A 22,805-nucleotide genomic window follows, 5' to 3' on the forward strand; every position below is an offset into this window, starting at 1 on the left:
CTACAGGTGGTGACTCTAAAAACAAGAGTACTTGGCATGTAAGTGTACGTGTGTTGATCTAACAAGCACTCCTCAGAAAAGAGCCCTAAGAAATGTTGAACAAGTTCGATGTTCAGACTTTACTGGGTGTATGGTTTTAGATTACAGACCTGGGGTAAAAATAGGGAGCAAATGGGGCATAAATACCAGGGGATCACAAATTTTTGCCAGGAAATCCAGAAAGCACCGAATCACCAACAAGACTGGACCCACAGCTGACAAATTCACACCAATGGACAAACCATACTAGAAAATCACAGGCCAGGTTCACTCAGGGATACCAGCCAGGAGCCTATCCCCATAGACATCCTGCCCTGTTGCATTCTCTGTTCCTGTAACCTGTTATCAAAACATATGAGAAAGTTTTAGTGAAGGCACAGAGCTGGTGGCCGGGGCACAGAGGGAAGGATAAGGAACAGCATGGGGAGGGAGTGTCTGGAATGAGGATGCCTCTCAGAAATGACCTGCTAAGGTGGCCCTGCTCCTCCTACCTAAGCCCTCTTCTGCATTTTAGCAGGGGTGTGTAGCTTACCCTTGGTGCAGGGCACTAAGGGGTAGATGGTATGAAGGCCTGCTAGTAGAAGGGTAGTGGAAGATTTGGGCCCTGAAGAGGGAGAACCCTTTAACCATGGCCTACATACTATTTTTTAGCCAGGGAGGAGGAGTTGGCAGATATTTTACTCTGAACCAGCAAACTGTTCAGGGACATGGTAAAACATATGATAGATCAGACTTGGTGTTCTCAGCTTGGCTCTGAAGGTCCTGCACAGAGCAGATGGTGACTCCAGACAGTGACCATGCCCCAAAACAGTCCATGTCACCTGGGAGCGCTCTGTGACTGGCTCTTCAACCAATCAGAAAGTGGTCAGAAGCCCAGGCCTGACCCTTTTCAATGACTCTGCCAGGCAGGACAGACTAACAGTGCTATGTTTTGTTAAAATATTATGTTATGAGGCTGGGAGTATGGCTTAGTGATTAAAGGGCTTATTTGAAAAGTCTGCTGTCCTGGGTTCAATTCCCTAGCCACAAAGGCTGAAATGGGCATTAATTTGCAGTAGCAATAACCCTGGTATACAAACACACACATACACAATAAATAAGTATAAAAACTATTAATATACTTAATTAAAAGCTAGCTCTGGCCAGGTATGGTGGCATGTACCTTTAATCCCAGCACTTGGGAGGCAGAGGTAGGAGGATTGCTGAGTTTGAAGTTAGCCTGGAGCTGGAGTTACAGAGTGAGTTCCAGGTCAGGCTGGACTAAAAGTGAGACCTTACCTCAAAGAAAAGTAAAAAAGCCAACTTTGAATATGGAGACTATTCTGGACACTGGTTGCAGACTGCTGTTGCATTTAGCAACTGTTACTGACCTTTATAAACTTCATTAAATTTGGCTCTTCCACATCAGGAGTCTCTTTTGGTATGTATATTTATGTGTATGTATGTTCACATGTGCAGGTATGTGTGTGACAGTGCACAGGCAATTGCACACATGTGCACGTGGAGCCCAGATGACAATATCAGACTGAGGTGTCTTCCTCAATCATGCTTCACCTTGTTTTCTTTGAGACGGAGTTTCTCACTGAATCTAGAGATCAGTAATTTGGATTGACAGTAAACCCTAAGGATCTACTTGTCTGTATCTCCCCAATACCGGGAATTAATAGGCATATACCAACATGCCTGGCATATTTTACATGGGTTTTGGGGCTCTGAACTCTGGTCCTTGTGCTTGTATGGCAAGAGCTTTCCACACTTTACTTGGCCCTCGGTCAGAAGTCTTTGAGAACTGACTGCAGGCTTCTTGTAGGGCTTGAGACCCTCAGGTACCAGGTACCTTGAGAGATTCCTCCTGCCTGTCTCCTGGGTAAGGAGCCACCAGTGAGCTGTACTTCTCTGTGTGAGTGTGGTATTAGGAGGGGTGCTACCAGGGCACAGGAATGAAACATCTCTGGTTCCAGTTTCACGTCTACTCCTTTGTAGCTATGAGTTCTTAGGAAAGGAAGTCATCTCCTTGCCATCTTCAGGGTCCGCATCTGTAAAAAGGTGGTAATCATTGTGCTTGCTGTTTCCACTACTAATTTTTATTGTAATGCACAGATGAGGCAGTGTACGCACAAATGTTCTATAAGAGGAGAAATCTTGCCATGAAAGTTAACTAATTTAGTGACTGGGCAGACTCTACCAGGAGCATGATGTCACATCATAAAACGCTTCTCGTGTGCAAGAAGAGTGATCGCATTCCTGCGCTACAGAGAATGCAACAGTGTGCAGTTGAATTCCCCACTGCTCTACATTTTATAAACTTGGTTGTTCAGCGTTGTAATGGGTCTCAAGCCATTGTTTCTGTTTTCTCCAGCCATTCTTCTTAGTCATGTCTATGGGAATCATTATTTGTCACTCTGTTTATCACTGCGGAGTGCTGTGGACCATAGTAAATTAAAAGTGTCAATGAATTGACTTGGAAAGAACCAGAAACCTGAGGTCACTTCTATTTCAATAAGGCTTTTACTCTCATTTCTATTTCCTTAAGGATTTTCAGATTAAGAGCTATGAGATGTTCACATGCAAAAGTAACTCACATTGGAAAAGAAAACAGAAATAGGAGAGATGCTAAGCTTCCTCCTCCAAGGCAGTAAGGAGGGTGGGTTCCTGAGCAAAGGCACACTCTAGGTGCTTTCCAGGAAGTTCTGACCTCCACTCAGAAGCTCTTGCCTTTCTGTGCTTCTGTCCTGAACCACATGTAACATCTAGCTATACTGGTGTTAGCCACAGTGCAGCCTGCGGAGCTTCAGCTTAAACTGTTGCTGTGCATGAAGTTTCTATCTGCAAAGCAGAGTTGGTAGAATGGTGTCATAATGTTATTGCAGGTATGTAGAAGAAAATCTGTAAGATGAAAGCATTTGAAACACATCTAAAATAGCACTGCCACCTAGTAGGTGCTTAGTATATATATTTTAAATAGGTTCCGCTATTCTCTCTTTGACTTCATTATTTGCTTCTCCAAAGCAGAAGTCTGCTGCTGGTAATATGCCTTTTATTTTCATTGGATATGAAGAATTTTGCTTCAAATTATAAATCATTCAGCAAATATATGTTGAGCATGCCTTATATTTCAGGTCCTCTGCCAGTTAATGGGGTTACTGTGGTGAATAAGGAATAGCCCTTGGATAAGCAGAATTCTGTCACTGAATATCTACTTTAATAAGCAGCATGGCTTTAAGGGTATAATGTTATTTAGTCAGTCTTTTATGTTTATCATAAAAGATTAGAAGGATTAGAAATAATACTTCTGGCTTTCTTTTGTTATTCTGGGATAATTTTTAATATGAGTTTTGAAGTATGTAGTTTTAAATTAAAGTTTTGTTATTTAACAACTCTATGATCTCAGTCACAATTATCACTTTTAGTTAATTTTTTTTTTTTTTTTTGGTTTTTTGAGGTAGGGTCTCACTCTAGCCCAGGCTGACCTGGAAAACTTTTAGTTAATTTTTAAAACAAGGACAATGATTGTTAACTCGTAGTCTCATTTCTAGGATTGCATAAGATAGGTCACAATGAACCAGGCTCTATGCCCAGCACAGAACAAGAACAGAAATTGTAGAAGTGACTATTTTTGCCTACTTTTTGATTTGCTTAAAAAAAATTCAGATTGTTTGCATACATATATACAAAGATATATTCAACTATTCATTTATTTTCTTAACCAATATTTATTGATCTACTTGGTGAGAAGACTGCAACAGTTGCTTAAAGTGGGTACATTTTCTGCTGTTCCTAGCTCATGAAGCTTGGAGCTCTGTAGGGAAGAATGGACATTAAGCTAATTATCATTTTTGGAGATATAAAGGAGTGTCTCCATTGAGTATTACAGATGAAAGGTACCTGGTGCCAGGAGAGTTCCCTCACTAATAAACCTTTATTGAGCATTCCTGAGCTGAAAGCTCAAGGGGAACAGGAAGTTAATTATATTTTCTGAGATGAGTGTTCCACACAAAAGAAACCCCATTGCAAAGGCACTGGTACAAGAAAAGCAAAACAAGTGGGAGGGAACTATAGGATATAGGAGAGAGTGGGAGGCAGGAGAGCCAGGAGGCCAAGGGCAAGCACTGGTACAAGATGAAGGGGACAATGGGTGGCACGACCATGCCCAGACCCTGACGCAAGAGCAACATTTATGCAGTTATTTTTTACCTTAAAATTTTTTTACAGAGCACTGCTTAGCCCAAATCATATCTCAACATGTAAATAAGCTTTGAGGGTGTTCAGAGATGGTCTCTGCTCAGGAAGCTTACGGGCTCCTGAGAGAATTAAAGTGTAAGAGAGTTATAATCAGTTCTAAGAGAAGACAGAAGATGAAATATGTCATCAGAGGGGGAGGGGCAAAGAGCAAAGGAATTGAGAAATGACGTTTTAGAAAAATTATTTTTCCATTTTTATATTTTCATGTTTATAATGTCTTTGGACCTTATTTCCCCCAATTATCCTCTTCTCTCTCCCCTCTCATTAATTGCTTATTTTCCATTAATCACCATATTATTTGCATGATTTCTTACTTACTTTGTGCTGGGAATAGATACAGGAAGATTTTTTTTTTTCTTTTGCAAGAAATATTTGATTCTGATAAAGACAAGGTGGGCAAGTACCATAATGCAGAATTGGGAAAGTGGATCTCAGCCACGTATTTTCATGCGGCTGAACGACGTGAGCAAGTTCTTAGAAGGTGTGCTATAGAAGGTATGCTACAAGAAAGCAGATGAAGGAGTCTGTTGAATGTTGGTCAATGATATTTATTTTTATTTGGCATAGAAAGTACAGGTTCTAACTGGAATTAGTTCTGGAAAGATTAGTCTGGCATTGTGAAGGAAGGATTAGCCGTGAGCAGGTGGAGAGCAGCGAGGAATGGCAGGGAATCCACTTGCTGTCTGGAAAATGAAGGCCTGAGCTCGGCCGATGGAGGCACAGTGGTAAAAGGCTAGGTGAGTCAGGTGGCCAGGGCTGTTGGCACAAAGCATTGCAAATGGGATAAGTTAGCAGAGTTATTGCCTTTCCGTCTGGAGCCTGGAAGTCTAAACTCAAAGAGTTGGCAGGGCTGTGCTCCCCAGAAGCCCTCAAGGCAATTCTCCTCTGCCTCTCCCAGATGTTTGGCCTTCTTGGTGCAGTTATTTCATATATTGAGGGTCTTGACTCCCCCCATCCAAGATCCACACTAAAGGTTTAGTTCACACCAACACTAGTGACAGATGACAGAGACTTTAAGAGGTGGAACCTGGGCCTACAGACCCTTCTCTTTTTCTCTTATTATTATTATTTTTTTAATTTATTTGAGAGCAACAGACACAGAGAGAAAGACAGATAGAGGGAGAGAGAGAGAATGGGTGCGTCAGGGCTTCCAGCCTCTGCAAACGAACTCCAGACGCGTGCGCCCCCTTGTGCATCTGGCTAACGTGGGACCTGGGGAACCGAGCCTCGAACCGGGGTCCTTAGGCTTCACAGGCAAGCGCTTAACTGCTAAGCCATCTCTCCAGCCCCTTTTTCTCTTATTTTAATTTAATTTATTTAGTTGAGAGAGAGAAAGAAAAAGAGAGGGAGTGTTGCAGTCAGGTTCTCATTGCTGGTAGAAATCACCCAACCAAGAGCAGATTATGGGAAAAATAAGTTTATTTTTGCTTACAGACTCGAGGGGAAACCTCATGATGGCATGAGCAGAGGGTGGACATCATCCCCTGGCCCATATAAGGTGGACAACAGGAATAGGAGAGTGTGCCAAACACTAGCAAGGGGAAGCTGACTATAACACCCATAAGCCCATCCCCAACAATACACTCCCTCCAGGAGGCTTTAATGTCCAATTGCTATCAGCTGGGGAGACCAGCATTCAGAATACCTAAGTTTATGGGGGACACCTGAATCAAACCACCACATTCCACCCCTGGTCCCCATAAACTGATATCCATCTATGATGTAAATGTATTCAGTACAACTTTGAAAGTCCTCATAGTTTTTATCAATTACAATGATGTTCATACATCCCCATAGTCCAAGATCTTTTAACTGAGCCATAATACAAAAAAACTCCAAAAACCCAAACACCCAGAATGGCACAGAATAAACATTCACACTGAAAAAGATGGCATTGGGCATAGCAAAGAAATATTCAACTGATACAAAGTTTAAAACAGTCAGGGCAAACATTAAACTCTGTAGCTTCAAGTCCAGCAACTCCAGCCAGTGACAAGTCTCAAGTCTGACAATTCTAACCAACAACAAGTCTGTGGAGTTCTAATTCTGCCCCTCCAGCTAGTCTACTTACAGTCCTGGAAAACTTCATCCAGAGCTGGCAGCTCTCCTTGGCAGCCATCTTGTGGTCCCAGCATCTCCACTGGGTCTCCATTGCAACCCACAGTCCATCCTCATGGCTCCATTGGATCTCCATGCAGGCATCCAGCAAACCTGCTTCATACTGCTCATGTCCATTTCAAAAACACAAGAGCATTTTGCTAGCTCAAGGACCCTCTCTTTCCTGTATTTCTTACACTTCACAATACCAGGTAGGGTGCCAATTTGTTAAGCGGGGGTGGGGATGGGAGGGGGGAAACAAAGCAGACTTTGAAGAACAGGACATTCCTTGAGTACTTAGGCCCCTTCAAAAGAGTCTACATTCTTCCTGTTGCCCCAGTGCAGATCAGCTGGCCCAATCTCAAAAGTTGTTATCTCTCAAACAATTTGGAGGTGAACAGGCAGACATTTAGGCCCAAAGATTTTTTCTTTTAATTTTTTTCTCCTGTCCCTCTGCTCACATCAGTTCATTTCTGTGTAAGGCAACCCTGCACAACTTCTCAGGACATGGCATAACAGGAAGTTTTTCACACAAGCTGCTAGCCCAGTTCAAGCAAAGCTTTTTCTCACCCTCATAAGCCAAACCTCACAGTCCATAGTTCTTACTGCATTCCGGTCTTACAACTCAGACCAGAATAGTCAATCAAGCTGTACTTACAGTACTGCAAGGTGTCTCTTATGCCAAAGTTTCAAATCCTTTCACAGTCCTCTTCAAAATCAGCTCTAAAAGGCCAAAGCCATACAATCAGGTGTCTAGCAGCAATGCCACTCCTCAGTACCAACTTTCCTGTTGCAGTCAGGTTCTCATTGTTGGCAGAAATCACCCAACCAAGAGCAGATTGTGGGGAAAAAGTGGTTTATTTTGATTTATAGGCTCAGGTGGAAGCTCCATCATGGCAGGAGAACACGATGGCATGAGCAGAGGTTGGACTTCACCCCCTGGCCCACATAAGGTGAACAACAGAAACAGGAGAGTGTGCCAAACACTAGCAAGGGGAAGCTGGCTATAACACCCATGAGCCCCTCCAGGAGGCTTTGATTTCCAAGTGCTATCAGCTGGGGGGGGGGACCAGCATTCATAAGACCCAAGTTTATGGGGATACCTGAATCAAACCACCACAGGGAAGAAGTGGGAGAATGGGTGTGCCAGGGTCTCTAGTATCAAATGAACTCCAGCTGCATGCCCCACCTTGTGCATCTGGCTTACATGAGTACTGGGGAATCAAACTTGGGCCCGTAGGCTTCACAGGTAAGTGCCTTAACCACTAAGCAATCTCTCCATCCCCCCTCTCTCTTTCTCTCTTTTTTCTTCCAAGCATTCTGACATGTTTTCTCCATTAAGTCCCTGCTCACTGGAGACCCCAGAACAAATAGGACTAAGCTAGAATGGACTAAAACCTCCAAAACCATGAGCCTAAATAAACCTTTTCTTTTACAAGATCATTCCAGGTATACTATTCCAGTGATGGAAATCTGATTAGCACAGTTGGCTTGCAGCTCCATAAAACCATTGTCTACCTTCATCACCACATGGCACTCTTTTATTTTATTTTTTTAATATTGTGCTTATTTATTTGAGAGAGAGAGAGAGAGAGAGAGAGAGAGAGAGAGAGAGAGAGAGAGAGAGGAGAATGGTGGCATGCCAGGGTCTCCAGCCACTGCAAACAAACTCCAGATGCATGCGCCACCTTGTGAATCTGCTTTACATGCATCCTGGGGAATCGAACCTGGGTCCTTTGGCTTTGCAGGCAAATGCCTTAACCACGAAGCCATGTCCCCAGCCCAACCACATGGAATTATTGCAGGGTCTCCATTTCACACAGTAGTGTGTTCTTATAAGAACACCAATCATACTTTATTTGCAGCCTTCCATACTACAATATGACTGCATATCAACCAATTGCATATGTACATATCTGACCATATTCTGAGATATCAGGACCTCAATAATTCAATAACATTTTGGGAGAACACAGTTCATCCATACCACTAGGCTGAAGTCTAATTTTCTCCAAGGATCTGTAGGAGAAGCAAATGCGAGGGTGCAAATGGTAATGCCTCAGCCTCCTTGGGTGATATTCTGGGCTTTGATGTTACAGGAAGCCACCCATGTTAACATATAGGGCCTTTCCATGACGCTGTGTCCTCATCTAACGGGCCTTCAAGCCCCACGGACTCCCGCTGCTTACCCGGGGAGGAAAGTATTCTCAGAACCCTTGGAGAACAAGCTGTGCTATTTTTCTCAATACAAGATGTGGTTCATGCCACTTGTAAGGAGCAAACATTGCGGGTTTTCTGATATTCTGCGACATATCATTTCAGAGCCACTAGATGGCAGTCTTTCCCCACGTCCATACTTTGTTTTCTTCAAGCCTCACTCCAGAGCCTGGAGCAAGGATTACAGGAAGCAAATGAGGGAAGCGTCTGGTTTCATGAGATGCCCACAGACTTCAGTGTGTGAAAAATGTAAAAATGTGCAAGGAAGGCTGTCCTCACAACAGTCCTCATTGGTTTGAGGACTGTTAAGACCTTTCAGTTGCATAGTAAATAGCATTTCATAAATATTCATGAGCTCAATGAATTTAACTAGAAAAGCAGGACTATTAACAGTATGTGGTAGGGTGTAATTTATGCTCAAGCCTCTCTAGAATGTAAAAGAGGAGACCCTTATTCCATGAGAGCTTTTTACTTGCTCATTGCAAGGGTGAAGGGTGGATTACCTTTCCTTGAACCAGAAATCAAACAACTGCTTACTATAACCAGAGAGCCGCAGACAAGCCCGATTCTGCACTGTTAGGGTGTGAGGGGAAAGCAAGACAAACACTGCATGTCCCTGGCCTACCAGAGCAGCAGTGAGACATTGAAATCCCACTGGCCATGTTTATTGACCATAGCTAACGACATTTCTTTCAAGATGTGTTCTGGGTGTCACTGAATGGCTTGTCTGAATCTTTCTGTTTTCTGACCTAAGTGTAGATGCTGAGTTGGAAGAAAGAAAAAACAAAAATACTACAAAAATTAGTTCACTCAGGACTTTGCAAAGTAGTCCAGAGTCATGCATTTCTAAAGTCCTTCCATGTGAAAGCCTTCAGTTCTGTATATATCAGAAATAAAGGAAAGTTAACATTGTCATTATAAGATGTTAGTGACAAGATGTTTCCACTTCTTTTTGGATAGGCCCAAGAGGTAGGTTAAGGCAACTTAATTTTTTTAACATTATTTCTTAATTATTCACCAAATATTTTATTCCTTGCATAGTTTTGTTTTATTTATTTTTTTGGAGACAGGTTGTAATAGTTTGATTCAGGTGTCCCCAATAAACTTAGATATTCTGAGTGTTAATGTCCCCAGCTGATGGCAATCGGAAATTAAAGCCTCCTGGAAGGAGTGTATTGTAGGGGGCGGGATTATGGGTGTCATAGCCAGTTTCCCCATGCCAGTGTTTGGCACACTGTCCCATTGCTGTTGTCCACCTACTGTTGGAAAGGGGATGATGTCCACCCTCTGCTCATGTTGTCATTTTCCCTGCCATCTTGGAGCTTCCCCTTGAGTCTGTAAGCTAAAAGAAACATTATCCCCCATAATCTGCTCTTGGTAGGGTGATTTCTGCCAGCAATGCGATCCTGACTGCAACACAGGTATATCCCCACACTAGCTTAAACTCATGATACTTCTGACTCACTTTGATTGCTGAGATTTTTGGCTTGTACCACCACACATAGCTTGGGCATAGTTCTATACACAGGGAATTAGGAGGAACCTTGATGAAGACAGGTATTTACTTGATTCCATCAACTAGATTTTACACTTTGAAGCAGGCTCTGATATTATCCTTGGTCTTGAGGGGGGATTTCTGAAATTTTAGAAACTGCTTGACTTTCATAGACAGTGGTGAGCTGGGAGTCTGCCCTGGTATGTTCTCAGTGCTGAATTTTTTTGTTATTCCAGACTGTGTTCTATACATAGCCTAGGAAAAATGTAACTGCCCTTGGAGGGGTAATAGGGAGGTGACAAGGCAGAATACAGGAAAAGTTAAAGGCCTATAATTCACTTGTCAGTATAGTTGTGTCTACATAGCAAGTGTGCCTGCAATTTTAGAATCTCTGGGGTATGCACACTTGGGTATAGTATTTGGAAGTGGGGATAAATTACATTGCGTAATAAGGTCATGCTTCAATGTCTTGCTCATATAGTGAATGGTTGTTTTCCTGCTAGACGTTACCTCCTCCAGGAAGCCAGCTCTGGTTCCTTCTTCCTCTTCCACCAGTCATTGCCTTGTTGGTGTCACTGTTCTTGCTTATCTCTTCTTTTGTTCCCATGGCAGTATGGAAAGGAAGTGTGTTCACAAGTCTGCCTCTCCCTGCCTGTGAGCTCTGTGTTCATCCTTGCCCAGTCTACACCCATGGAACCTGGCACACAGGAGTTCAGGACATGTTTGTTGGTAGATAAGTGGATGGGTGGATGGATGGATAAATGAATGCCTGATATTTTTTTCTGGTAGCTACTAGAGGAAGGTGAGACATTTCTAACATTATCTTCCCTTTCTTCATGTCCAAATCTACATCTCATCATCAAAGAACAGTATTTAATTTCCAGAAAGTATTACCTGGATAACTTCCTTTGGCTTGGCTTAAATATTAAGTTTAATTACTTAGGCTATTCCAAGAGAAGCACTCAGCTGTCAAGGTGACTCCTGACATACACGAGTTCATTTACTCTCCTTGCCTCACCACAACTTTGATCATGTTGGAAAGCAGACAGTGAGTGGCATTTTAAATTGAAAAGGGAAGGGGTGGAGATGAGAGGGGAAGGAGGGTGGTGAGATGTCACCTAGTTGACAAGAGCAAAAAAGGCTGCATTAAAGCCCAACCCTCTCCCACTGCCCTAACCATTGCCTTTGGGTTGTTAATGTGTATTAAAAACTTCCCAGAGCTAGGGAGGTAGCTCAGTGGGTAAAGTACTTGGCTCACCTGCATGAGATTGCAAGTGAGAGCCCCAGTCCCCATGCAAAATGTGGGGAGTGGCTGTGTGCCTAGAATGCTAATGCTGGTAGGTGGAGACAGGAGAATCCCTGGAGCTTGCTGGCCACCAGTCTAGCCTGATTGGGGAGCTGTAGGCTGAGAGACTATTTCAGAAAGAAGTGGACAGGGTTCCTGAAGATAACACCCAACGTTGTCCTTTGTCTTCTACACACACACTCATGCACATAGAGACACATGGGAACTTGCACACATATTAACATGCATATACACAAGAACACATACACACATTCAACTGTACAGAAAACTGGCGTGGAAGCTACTTTATGTGACTTACATGTAAATCATCAAACTTTCCCTCTCCATTCCCCAAAATTAAGAGAGGGAAGAATGGATCTGCTATGAGAAAACTGTATTTTTCTCAGTGAACAAGTATTAAGAGAAAGCAAGCGTTAACATGAACAGGTGGACGTTTTGTTGGCATTTGGGAATCAGTCAAGGGCAATGGTCATGGATAAAGAGGCCAGACAGCTCATTCCTCCTTCTGTGTTCCTGGACCCGTATCTTCAGCTAATTAAGTCAGAACTCTAACAAACCTCCTGAGAGGTCATGAGTTCTTCTTCTTCTTTCCTTTTTCCTTGAGGTAGGATCTCAGTCTATCCTAGACTGACCTGAAACTCACTCTGTAGCCCAGGCTGGCCTCAAACTCATGCTGATCCTCCTACCTTAGCCTCCTGAGACCTGGGATTAAAGGGATGAGCCTCCCTGCTTCCCTCATTGCCTTCTTTGCTGACCATGTTATTTTAGAAAAAGAAATCAGTTTAAACAGCTCAGAAGAGAAATTAACTAGTGTACAAAGGCCGCACAATCAGTTCATGGCTGAATCCAGACGCATACAGCAGCAGCATTCCACGGCCTGTGCCTACCACGTGAAAACACTGGCTCAAACTTCCTCCTCTGTATTCTAAACCAGACACATGAAGTAGCACCTCATTTTGGAAAGGGAGGAACTTAGAGAGGTTAAGTAACTTGTGTTTGTGACATCTTAATGTGCCTTTTTGATGTGGTTATTTTGATGCCATGGTTATTTTTACCTTTGCATCTCTACGGTGTTCTTAAATAACAAGCCATTTAAGCGTCAGTTGTTAAAATGGCTTCGTAATGAGCCTCACAGCTCTCAAGACATCTCTGTCTTGAAGACCTATCCCCTAGGGATTATGTTCAAGGATTCTTTGGGAAGCAAGGACAAGAAGGATCAGGAACAGAGGTAAACTAGGATAGAGCTGGGGTAACAAATGGATGAGATTAAGGATGGAGTAAATTGAGGGAAGGGCAGATTCCTGTTGTATGCTGTCCTTGATAATGGGAACATTGAGCAGTTTAATGAGATACTTTTGTATTGTTTCAAAATATATTTCTTTTTTTCTCCAACCTAAGACAGAACTTCTTTAGCTACAATAGTGCTGTGTCTCTTGCTTAGTAACTTCTGTTCTCAGAATTCAGTGACAGCCTTATAGCAATTAACTAGGGACACATTAACTGGAAGCTCTGGACAGGTTAAATACTTTTCTCAAGTATTTAGGGCTACCTTCTCAGAGTAATTGAAGAAACAGCAGGGTGATCTGACTGCCAAGACATAGGTCACCCCAGTGAACTGGGTTGTAGTTTTCTCCTTCCTGGCTGGGGTATAGTCTCTCTCTCTCCAGACTGGGCAGAGCTCTGTCTGAAGGTGCTGGAGGTAGCCATTCTCAGCTGGCCAGGCTGTGGAAACTTTCTTGAAGCTAGTCTCATCCCTCTCTTCCTTTCTCTGCCATAGGAGGATATACTGGGCATTCCTTTCCCTTCTGGATCCTTTCTTCATCCTGCCTCGTGCCCTAGGAAGTGACTTCTAGGGATGTAGATAAGCTCCTTCGCCTAAGGCAGTGGTAGAAGGTTTGAGGGTAGGAGACAGAGTAGTTGGTCCCTAGCACTTTCATTGAGGTAAAGGGGATTGCTGAGCCCTAAACATATGCTCCCCTCCCTCTTCTCTTCCCCCTCCCCCTACTTCTGCTTTGTGGCACTAGGGATTAAACCCAGGACTGTGTGCATGCTAAGCAAGTGCTCCTCCACTGAGCTATATCAAATGCCCCCAGCCAAATGGTCAGCTTCATAGAAATCACCCTTCTACGCTTGTCTGGCTTCTGAGAATAGCTCTCTCCATTCTCCACCCCTCTCTGTAGCCTGAGTAAGGCAATGGCATTTTACTCAACCTGGGAGACAGGTTGACTTCCTTAAATCATATATCTGCAAATGACTTTCTTAAAACTCTGCTGTCACTGAGCATGCTATCTGTTCCCTGCCTAAATCACTGTCTCCTCTTCCTTCTTGACTAGTGTCTTTTAGTTAAAAGCTACAATTATCCAACACATTACTTAAAGGAGAATTGCAAAAAGAGGCCTTGTCATCTATCTTAATAATATCTTGAAGAATTTAGGGAGCTTGCTGAGCTGTGATCTGCTGCCTTCCTTCTTTGGTTTGCAAAACACAGATTTCAAAGCACTATTGCCCTGGAGCTCTTAAATCCACTCAGAGACTTGAAAAAATTGTATTTTTCTGCTGACTCAAAGAAAGATGAAGGGAATTTACACTCTGCCATATGTCTTCCCCAGTGGAATTGATCGACAATGAGTCCACTGTGGCAGACACAGTTGGGCCGTGAGGACTATGGGGAAACATATGAAGTCAATTTAAAATTCCTCTTTGAAAATTGTCAGAGCCTGGTCTGCAGAACTGGACCTTCAATTTCCTGGGTGACTCTGAGGAGCAGATAAATCCTTGAATTTTTTAAAAAATGAATTTATACTCCAGAGAGACTGTAGCTGGACAGCTCTCGGGATGTGAAGATATAAAAGGTGAATAGGTCAAAGTTCTCATATGAGACCGAGTATGAATGTCCAACTGCCAGAAATGGAGGAAAAAAACCCACATATTTTATGATTTAGTACCTGGTGACCATATAATTCATTAGCCATACAAAGATATTTTTCATTTTGAAAGAAGGTAATTAATTGCTCTGTGGGAACAGACAAAGGCTGGGACTGTCTCTGCAGAAATGGAATGCAAGGCCAGAAATAAACTCCTCAAAGGTCAGGAGAACCTGTTGGGAAAGTGTAGTCCAGAACATGCCTACTTCCATGGCTTTGTGTCCTGTGCCCATCTTTCTGGATGGAGAAGGGGCAAAGAAAGGGCCATGTTCATTGTACTGTCATCTTCCTTCTTACACGCTGAGACATGGGGAAGTTGGGCTGGCTGAAGTGGCTTTCCTAAGATCAGTTGGTGGTTAAGACTAGGCTTCAAATATGGCCTGTTTGATTTCACAGGCAGCCCTTGCTTCTTTGAATTAACCCAGAATAGCAGTGCAGGACATCTGAGGCAAAGAGAAGGCAAGTGCTAATAGGCATGATTTCTTCTGAACTTCCTGGGAAGCAAAACACAACAACAAATAGGTGATAACTTTGTATGCAGATCAAGGGAAATCCTGTCTGCAGGTTGTGTGAGGATGACACCGAGGTTTTGTTCCAGCCAAATATGTGAGCCAGGGCCCCAGGGATAAATATACTTTGTTACTTAAATATACACAGGTGAACAGTTCGTTACTGTGAGGATACATCATGGCGCAAACTACAACCCTGGAGAAAGAATAGCATTACATGCGTATACAACATTTCTTGATACTGGGTGTTGTCCTCCTATCCCTAAGTACATAGATGTTACCAGAACTTTTACTTCTGCCTCTGAAGTTCTAATTAATGGCATATATTTCTTCCACTGTCCTTGTTCCTACTTACTTTCCCCTTCCAAATTCAACTGACCTGGAAAGTAAGTTCATGCTGTCTTAACAACCACAACTCAGTCTGAGAACAGCACCTATAATAAAGTACTTTCCAAATTTGCCTTATTAAAAAAATCTTCGTTGATTTTTTTTTTTGCATTTTGTATGTGCTGCATATGAATAGTTTAAGGCTTATTTTTCCATATATTATTACTCTGGTTTTGTTTGAAATTCTGATTATCTACATAGCCCAAGAACATTTATGGTAAGAACTCATAATCTTTAGAAACAAAAGTAACTTTGAGGCTATTATATTTGAGTATACGCTCAATCTTTTACTAGCATCAATTGATTTAATTTTCCCCTTAGTTCTAGACAGGATTACTTCTTCAGATACAGTATACAGACAATGAGGATCAGATGGTCAAGTAACAATTCCTGTAGCACAATGGTTCGTGCTGGGACTCAAATCTAGACACATCCTCAATGACAATGCTTTGAGCCATTATGCTGTACCATACAGAATCTCAATATTTATATCTAAGGATGGCGTTAAAGGAAGCTAGCATTGCTATGGCAGGACCCTTGCAAATGAATAAATTCAAATATCTCATTGTACAGCTGTCTGGAGATAGGCAGGATGAGAGAAGTAATTTTCCCCAGCGTACAGAGTGGGTGCCAAAGGGGATGCTGATTATTTGCTCAACATTCATTCTCTGATTTCTTTCTGAAGGAAAACGTGCGTTTGTTTAGGTCTTCACACTTCCCTATGCAAAGTTTTTCAGTCCTAGAAAGTGAATTCTGATTGGCCTAGTCAATCATGTTGATGCCATCCTCTCAGCAGTGATTGGTGAAGACTCAGTCAGATAACAGATTTTCAGACACCAAAACATAAAGAAATTTAATCAAGGGCTTCTGGGAATGTTTCCTTACTATGACCCAGGTTTCGTCTGTATAGAAGGAGAGGGAAAATTACTATTTCTATTATTTACTACTTATTGTGCCAGGTTTCTTACAAGCTATTACCACAAATGATATTTTACTTTCAGGGAAAAAAAGTAAGCTAGGTTTCATGTTTCCCTTTCACAAAGGAGGAAACTCAAAGTTAGGAGTAGTTAGGTACTCAGCTTCCCACCAGTAGAGCTGGCATTCCAGTCTAGGAATGTGTGGCGCCAGATTTATCATGCTTTGTAAGATAGGCATTTTCACACTGGAACGAACTTGTCATAGGGTTTTGTGAGCACTCGTGTTAATGGTTCTCCAAAAATGTGTTAGCTCTGTGTTCAGGTGGAGCTAGGATCTAAGAGGCTCAGCTTGGTGGTCAGGTGATCCTCTGGCTGCCATCTTTGTCTGATGACCCTCTGAAATGCTAATAGCTGGCTGTGTGCATGTGATGAGGAGGTGACAATCATTCAGGAATGTTGGCTGGGGGACATGGCTAGGAGGCTCCTTTTGTCACTGCCTTGCTGTCAATCACTTGGAGAGTTTGGTTTGCATTTTGGTTTGTATCAACTATGGTCAGGACAAGTAGAAAACTCCAGTGATTGTTATTTTGCACAGTTTAAGTAATTGATTTGTTTACTTCCTTGGCTGAATTAGCACAGCTGACTGGTATAAGCTCAGACTTATTTATCTTAGGAAAAGCCACATTAATATTTCCAAATAGAGATAAAAATGCCATCAATATAAATAGCTGGAGGAGAAATATATTTTTTTTCCTGCACACATTTCTAATTCTGATATTCAGTGTAACTTACAAAATATTTTGTTTTTGTTTATCTATGAGCGAGAAAGAGAGAAAAAGGAGTATGTGTGTGTGTGTGGGGGGGGAGGTGCCAGGGCCTTCAACCACTGGAACAAACTCCAGATCCATGTGCCACCTGCCCATCTGGCTTACATGAGTTCTGGGGAATTGAACCTGGGTCTGTAGGCTTCTCAGGCAAGCACCTTAACCACTAAGTCATCTCTCTAGCCCCAATGTAACTTTTCGAAATTTTAGTTAAAGACAGATGAACTTCTATCTCTCTTTCTAAAAGACTTTCTAATTTATTTTCTTTTCTGATGCAGGGTCTTGCTATATAGCCTAGTCTGGTCTCTAATGTGTAATCCCCCTGCCTCAAACTTCCCAGTCCCAGTCTGGGTTTCTAGTTGTGCATCAGCCTGTATGGCTTCAATCCATTTACATTCCTTTTGGTTGTCTCAGATCCCAGGAAGATTATAGATGAACTTAATGATTAAGGGTTTGACAAGCTTGCCGCAGGTTCTGGTTGGAATTACTCATCTCTCTTGTCTCTTCCCTACCATCTCTCTGTCTGTCTATCTATCTATCTATCTATCTATCTATCTATCTATCTATCTATCATCTATCTATCTATCTATCTATCTATCTATCTATCTATCTATCTATATATCTATTGATATTTGATTCATGTGCATGTATTAGTGTTTCAGGGATGCTATAAAAATGAACACACACTGGACAGCTTAAGATAGAAATTTATTCTTTCACCATTTAGGATGCAAAAATCTAAGATGTAGGTGTCAGTGGGGTTGCTGTCTGGAGGCATTTCAGGAGAATCGGTCGGTCTCATACTTCTTTCCTAGCTTCTTGCTGGCAATCTATAGCATTTCTTAGCTACACACTGAAGTCTCTGCCTCTGTTGCCAAATGACCTTCCCTGTGAGTCTCCCTACATGGCCTTACATGGACACTGGGGCTGGATTTAAATCACCCACATCCAATATGGCCTCCTTATTAATTACTTTTTCAAAGACTATTTTCGAGTATAGTCACCTTCTCAAGCTCCTGTTAGACATGAATTTGGGGACACTGTTGAATCCAGTAAGTACCAGTAGCATTCCTGGTAGTTTACACCATTATCCCTTCTCCCTGACTTTCACTCAGGTATGTTGTTCAGTTTCTTTATTCAACTTTTTTTATATTTGGAAGCTTTGAAAATGTAATAGTAAACAAAGTTTTTGCTTCTAGAGCTCTTACCATCTAATGAATAATACATACATTAAAAAGAATAATTCAATTATATGTGTGTATGAAATAGTAAAATTTATAATATGACCAAGTGCTGTGGGAAAATGAGACATACAAGACCATGTGGGGAGAAATGAGTTACACTGGCCAGCATCTATCAGTATTTGAAGAAAGGTTTTTAGGTGGGATTTTATTCCCTTGTTGCCTTTTGTTGTTGTTCTTGTTGTTTTGTGTTTCAGAGTGCTGGGATCAAACCTAAGTCTGTGCACATTCTAGGCAAGTGTTCTATCACTGAACTATATCCCCATTCCCATAGCTTGGATTTTATAATCTGAAGGCATTGGCTAAGCAAATGTCAGGAAAGAGTATTTTATGATATGGAGGCAATAGCATGCTTATGGACTTCTAGGCAGAGAAGCCACTGGTATATCTTCCTTCTAAAATACCCACTGGCCAGGTGTGGTGGTGCATGCATTTAATCCCAGCTTTCAGGAGGCAGAGGTAACAGGAGCAGTGTGAGTTTGAGGCTATCCTGGAACTATAGAGAAGTTCCAGGTCAGCCTGGGCTAGAGTGAGACCCTGCCTCGAACAATAGATGCTCATTTTAGTATTGTTTTAATGAACCAGAAAGAAAATGGCATAAGAGGTGACTGAGAAATGGGCAGGGATAGGTCCCAGAGAACACTGTGGACTAGACCAGCATTTTAGATTTTGTCTCAATGGCCATGACTGCCCACTGCAAATTTGCAGCAGAAGAGTGAGCTAGCATGTGAGAACAGTCGGAGGAAAACAGGTCAGTTAGACTTTTGTGGTGGTCCATGTAAGGATGACAGCATGTAAGGGTGACAGAGGGATGACAATAAATGGGCCTACTTGAGACCCATCTGAAAGAGGGCATAGCTTGTTGATGGATGGGAAAGGTGGACATGAGTGGCATTAAAGATCTGTGCCTGTCTCTTGAATGATTAACCATGAGCACGTAAGTTCTACTGCCAAGATGCAAAGCCCAGGAGGAAAAGTGGAGCTAAGGGGAAGATCAAGGCTTTGGCTTCTGACAAGTGAGATTTGAGATGCCTGCAGGATATTCAAGAGGAGATGTCAAATAGGAAGGGGGAGATGTGCTCTGGAACTGAGAAAGGTCTGGGTTGAAATACAAATTTGGGAGTTCTTGCCAAAACCAAGAATATTTGGAACTATTGTTGGCTTTAAATGTGGGATTGGGGAATTTTCAAAATGTCAGGATGACCTTGTATTTGTATATTTGGCTCCTCTTTTAAAATCCTTGAACCAGTATCTCTAGTTAGATTTTTCAGTCTCCTCTTTTACTCACCTAAATTGTGCTTTGTTTTGTAGAATTCTTTCTAACTACATTGCAAAGACATGGTAGTTGACTACTGCATTCCTTTAGCAAATCAATGCTATCTCTGGCCATTAGTTTCCCAAATATAAAAACGAACTGACTGTTTTCAGTTTTAAAGTAATTATTCTAAAATGTAGTAATTGGTGGATAAAGTACATGTAGTTTTAAAAAATTTTTTGTTTATTTTTCATTTATTTGAAAGTAACAGACAGAGAGAAAAAGGCAGATAGAAAGAGAGAGGATGGATGCGCCAGTGCCTGTATCCACTGCAAATGAACTCCAGACGCATGTGCCCCCTTCTGCATCTGGCTAACGTGGGTCCTGGGGAATCGAGCCTCAAACCAGGGTCCTTAGCCATCCCTCTAGCTCAAGTATATGTAGTTTTTAACCCCACAAAAGTTTTACCATTGGAATGTCACCACTGGGCAGTTAACAATGCTTTGATTAGATTTTAAGGCATGTTATGAAAATTACATCATGGCCAGGCAATTAATGATTAAGGTGAATACTGTTCATGTTAGTCCCATATATTACTGCAATGAGTTATATATTCTTCTATACTTAAGAGTTTCTCAACATGGTTTAGAGAAAGTACAAAATTCGACTTTTGTGTTTGTTTTGCATGTGTGTGTGCATGGTGTGCATGCATGTGTGTTCATATGTTTTTAGGTGTATGTATGGATATGGGTGCGTGGACATGTGTATGTAGAGGCCAAGGACAACATCGTTCTCTAGTATTATCAGGTATGCCATTCACCTCTTTTTGAGACAGGGTTTCCCATTGGCTTGGAGCTCACTGACTAGGCTAGACTGGATGGCCAGCAAGCTCCAGGAATCCAACTGTCTGCACTTGTGCAGTGTTGTGATTACAGGCATGCACCACCACATCCATTATTATTTATGTGGGAACTAGGTATCAAATTCAGGTCCTCATGCTTATGATTCAAGCACTTTACCAAGTGAACTGTCTCCCCAGCCCAAGATATCACATTTAATCTAAGAAAAATATGTTTCACAAAAAAAATTTATAGGAATGGGCACTTTTCAAACAAATTCAGGCAATCCAAGTATCATGGAGTATCCTGATAAATGGAGTAGTTGGAATCACTGATCTGGAGGCACAAGGAACAGCATGTTCTTCAGGATGATGCTACACCAGGTATCAATACTGGCAGCCATCTTTCCATACCTCAGTGACAGCAAAACTTCTCTTGCCGCAGGGAACCATCTTGTACCATTTGTCATGCAGCACATCCATAAACCCGTGTGACTTGTATTGGCTGATGAGCTCGGATATATTGGAGGTCAGTGGAGAGTTTGGAGGGAGACCAATGCCGTATCCTAGGAGAAAATATAGTCTCACATCAGTTTTTCATATTGCTACTGAGAAACTGCCACCATACTTGTGTGATAGTGTTATGGAATCTAGTAATAAGGGCATGATGAGTATGTACTATACTGCCTTAAAAGGACTCAAAGATGTTCTTAGATATGTTTACCTTTAGGCCAACTACATCCCTTAGAGGGTAAAATGAATCTGAAGAGGTTAGGGATGTGCAATGGAACATTATCAGATCTTCTGACCTTCCCTTCAAGATGTTTCTTAGAAGTAAACTTGGAAGAAAAAAAAAAAGAAGTAAACTTTGAGATCAAAAGACCTGGAAAACCAGGTTTGGGGTTTCCTACCCCCTTCTCACAGAATCTTTCCTCTGGGTTTTAATGACACAATATTGGATTAATCACATTCTTTGGCTCATGAAATTTTTGTCTCTGTTAAGGCTTGGCCCTATTTTGCTTTCTTACATTTATAGTCTTAATAATACCTTAAGACCATGTTTGATGGTCATATTAACTAGATTGAGAAGTAACTAAGAGTTTAGTAAAGTTTCCAGGGAAGATTAACAGAAGGAGGGATTATTTATTTTTAGCTGATTGTTTCAGTCTGTCATCATAGCAGAGCAGTTCATCATGGCAACCAGGGAACAGAGAGAAAGGCATATAGGAGGATCCCAGGGCAAGTAACAGCCTCCAAGAATATCACTCAACCTGTGACCTGCTTCCTCCAACTAGGTCCCACTTCCTACTTTTCATCACCTTCCTATAACACCATCACATTATGAATCTATAAAGAGAGAATCCATTGAGTAGGTCAGGGTCCTCAGGATCCAATCATTTCCTAAAAATCCATCCACTGGCAACCAAGCCCCTAACAAATGAGCCTGTGGGAGATACTACTTATGCAAACCACAATAACATGTGAATATAAACCATACTATGAAAAGTAAAACATCTGCAAGAACTTATAAGAACTAATTTAATTGACAAAAAGTGGCAATCTCCTTTAGAAGATGGTGGTCAGTAAAAACACATGCATAGTGTTTGCAGTTGGTGTAATTGCTGTGGAAAACATTGGATGTTATTTTTGTATAGCTGGACATTTACATCAAGACCACTAGTTCTGTCCCTGAGAACATTTCCAAAGAACCCCTGCCACCCATAAACACACCAGGAGGTATAGATAAAAACATTGTGAGAGACACCGTTAATAACAGCAAAACTTCAAAGAACCCAGTTGCTCTTGACAGGGGCATGGATAAATAAGCTGGGGAATATTTAAATGATTGGAATATTATATAACCTTAGCATTTGAATTAAAAGTAGATGTAATGATGTGGATAACTCTTAATAGTATGGTACTAAGTGGACAAAATCAGTCTCCAAAAATGCTCACAGAATGAACACATTATTATATATATAAAAAATTCAAAATAAAATAATATATTCTTAGGAATACATATAGATATGATGAAACTATAAGTAGAAACACACTCTCTCTCTCAGAACTGGGGAGATAGCTCAGAATATAGGAGTACTTGCTATAAGCATTAAGGCCTGAGAGGGCCTGAGACACCTGAGTTTGATTCCCTAGGACCAGTGTAAACTGTTGGGTATGGCTATGCATGTCTGTCATCTCAGTCCTGTGGGGAGCAGAGACCAGAGCACCACTGGGGCTTGCAAAAACCATAGTTATGCATCCTGAGAAACAGAGAGACTCCATGTCAAGGAAATACAGGTGAGCAACAGAGGAAGGATACTACATTCTCCTCTGGCTTCCGCATGCCTGCATACACAAGCACACATGCATACAACACACATACCATGCACATGCAAAATCAAATGAAAGCTCTGCTAAATTAAAGATCCAAGATTGCAGCTATGAAGCAGAGGAAGGAATAAGGAAAGAGAACAAAGATGGGTGTAATTGTCAGAGTTTTATTAATTAGCTTAG

The 22,805-nt window shown here is 41.7% G+C and overlaps 1 protein-coding gene across 1 annotated transcript in view; it reads right to left on the bottom strand.

Moving 5' to 3' along the window:
- Positions 1 to 22,805, bottom strand: part of Grin3a (glutamate ionotropic receptor NMDA type subunit 3A) — a 174,330-nt gene that overhangs the window by 24,886 nt on the left and 126,639 nt on the right. Inside the window, exon 6 of the mRNA XM_004656974.3 lies at positions 20,706 to 20,857. Within this exon, the coding sequence (XP_004657031.2) occupies positions 20,706 to 20,857 (152 nt within the window). The remainder of the gene's footprint in view (positions 1 to 20,705; positions 20,858 to 22,805) is intronic.

This window comes from Jaculus jaculus, chromosome 1 (genome assembly GCF_020740685.1).
Source record: "Jaculus jaculus isolate mJacJac1 chromosome 1, mJacJac1.mat.Y.cur, whole genome shotgun sequence".
NCBI lineage: Eukaryota > Metazoa > Chordata > Mammalia > Rodentia > Dipodidae > Jaculus > Jaculus jaculus.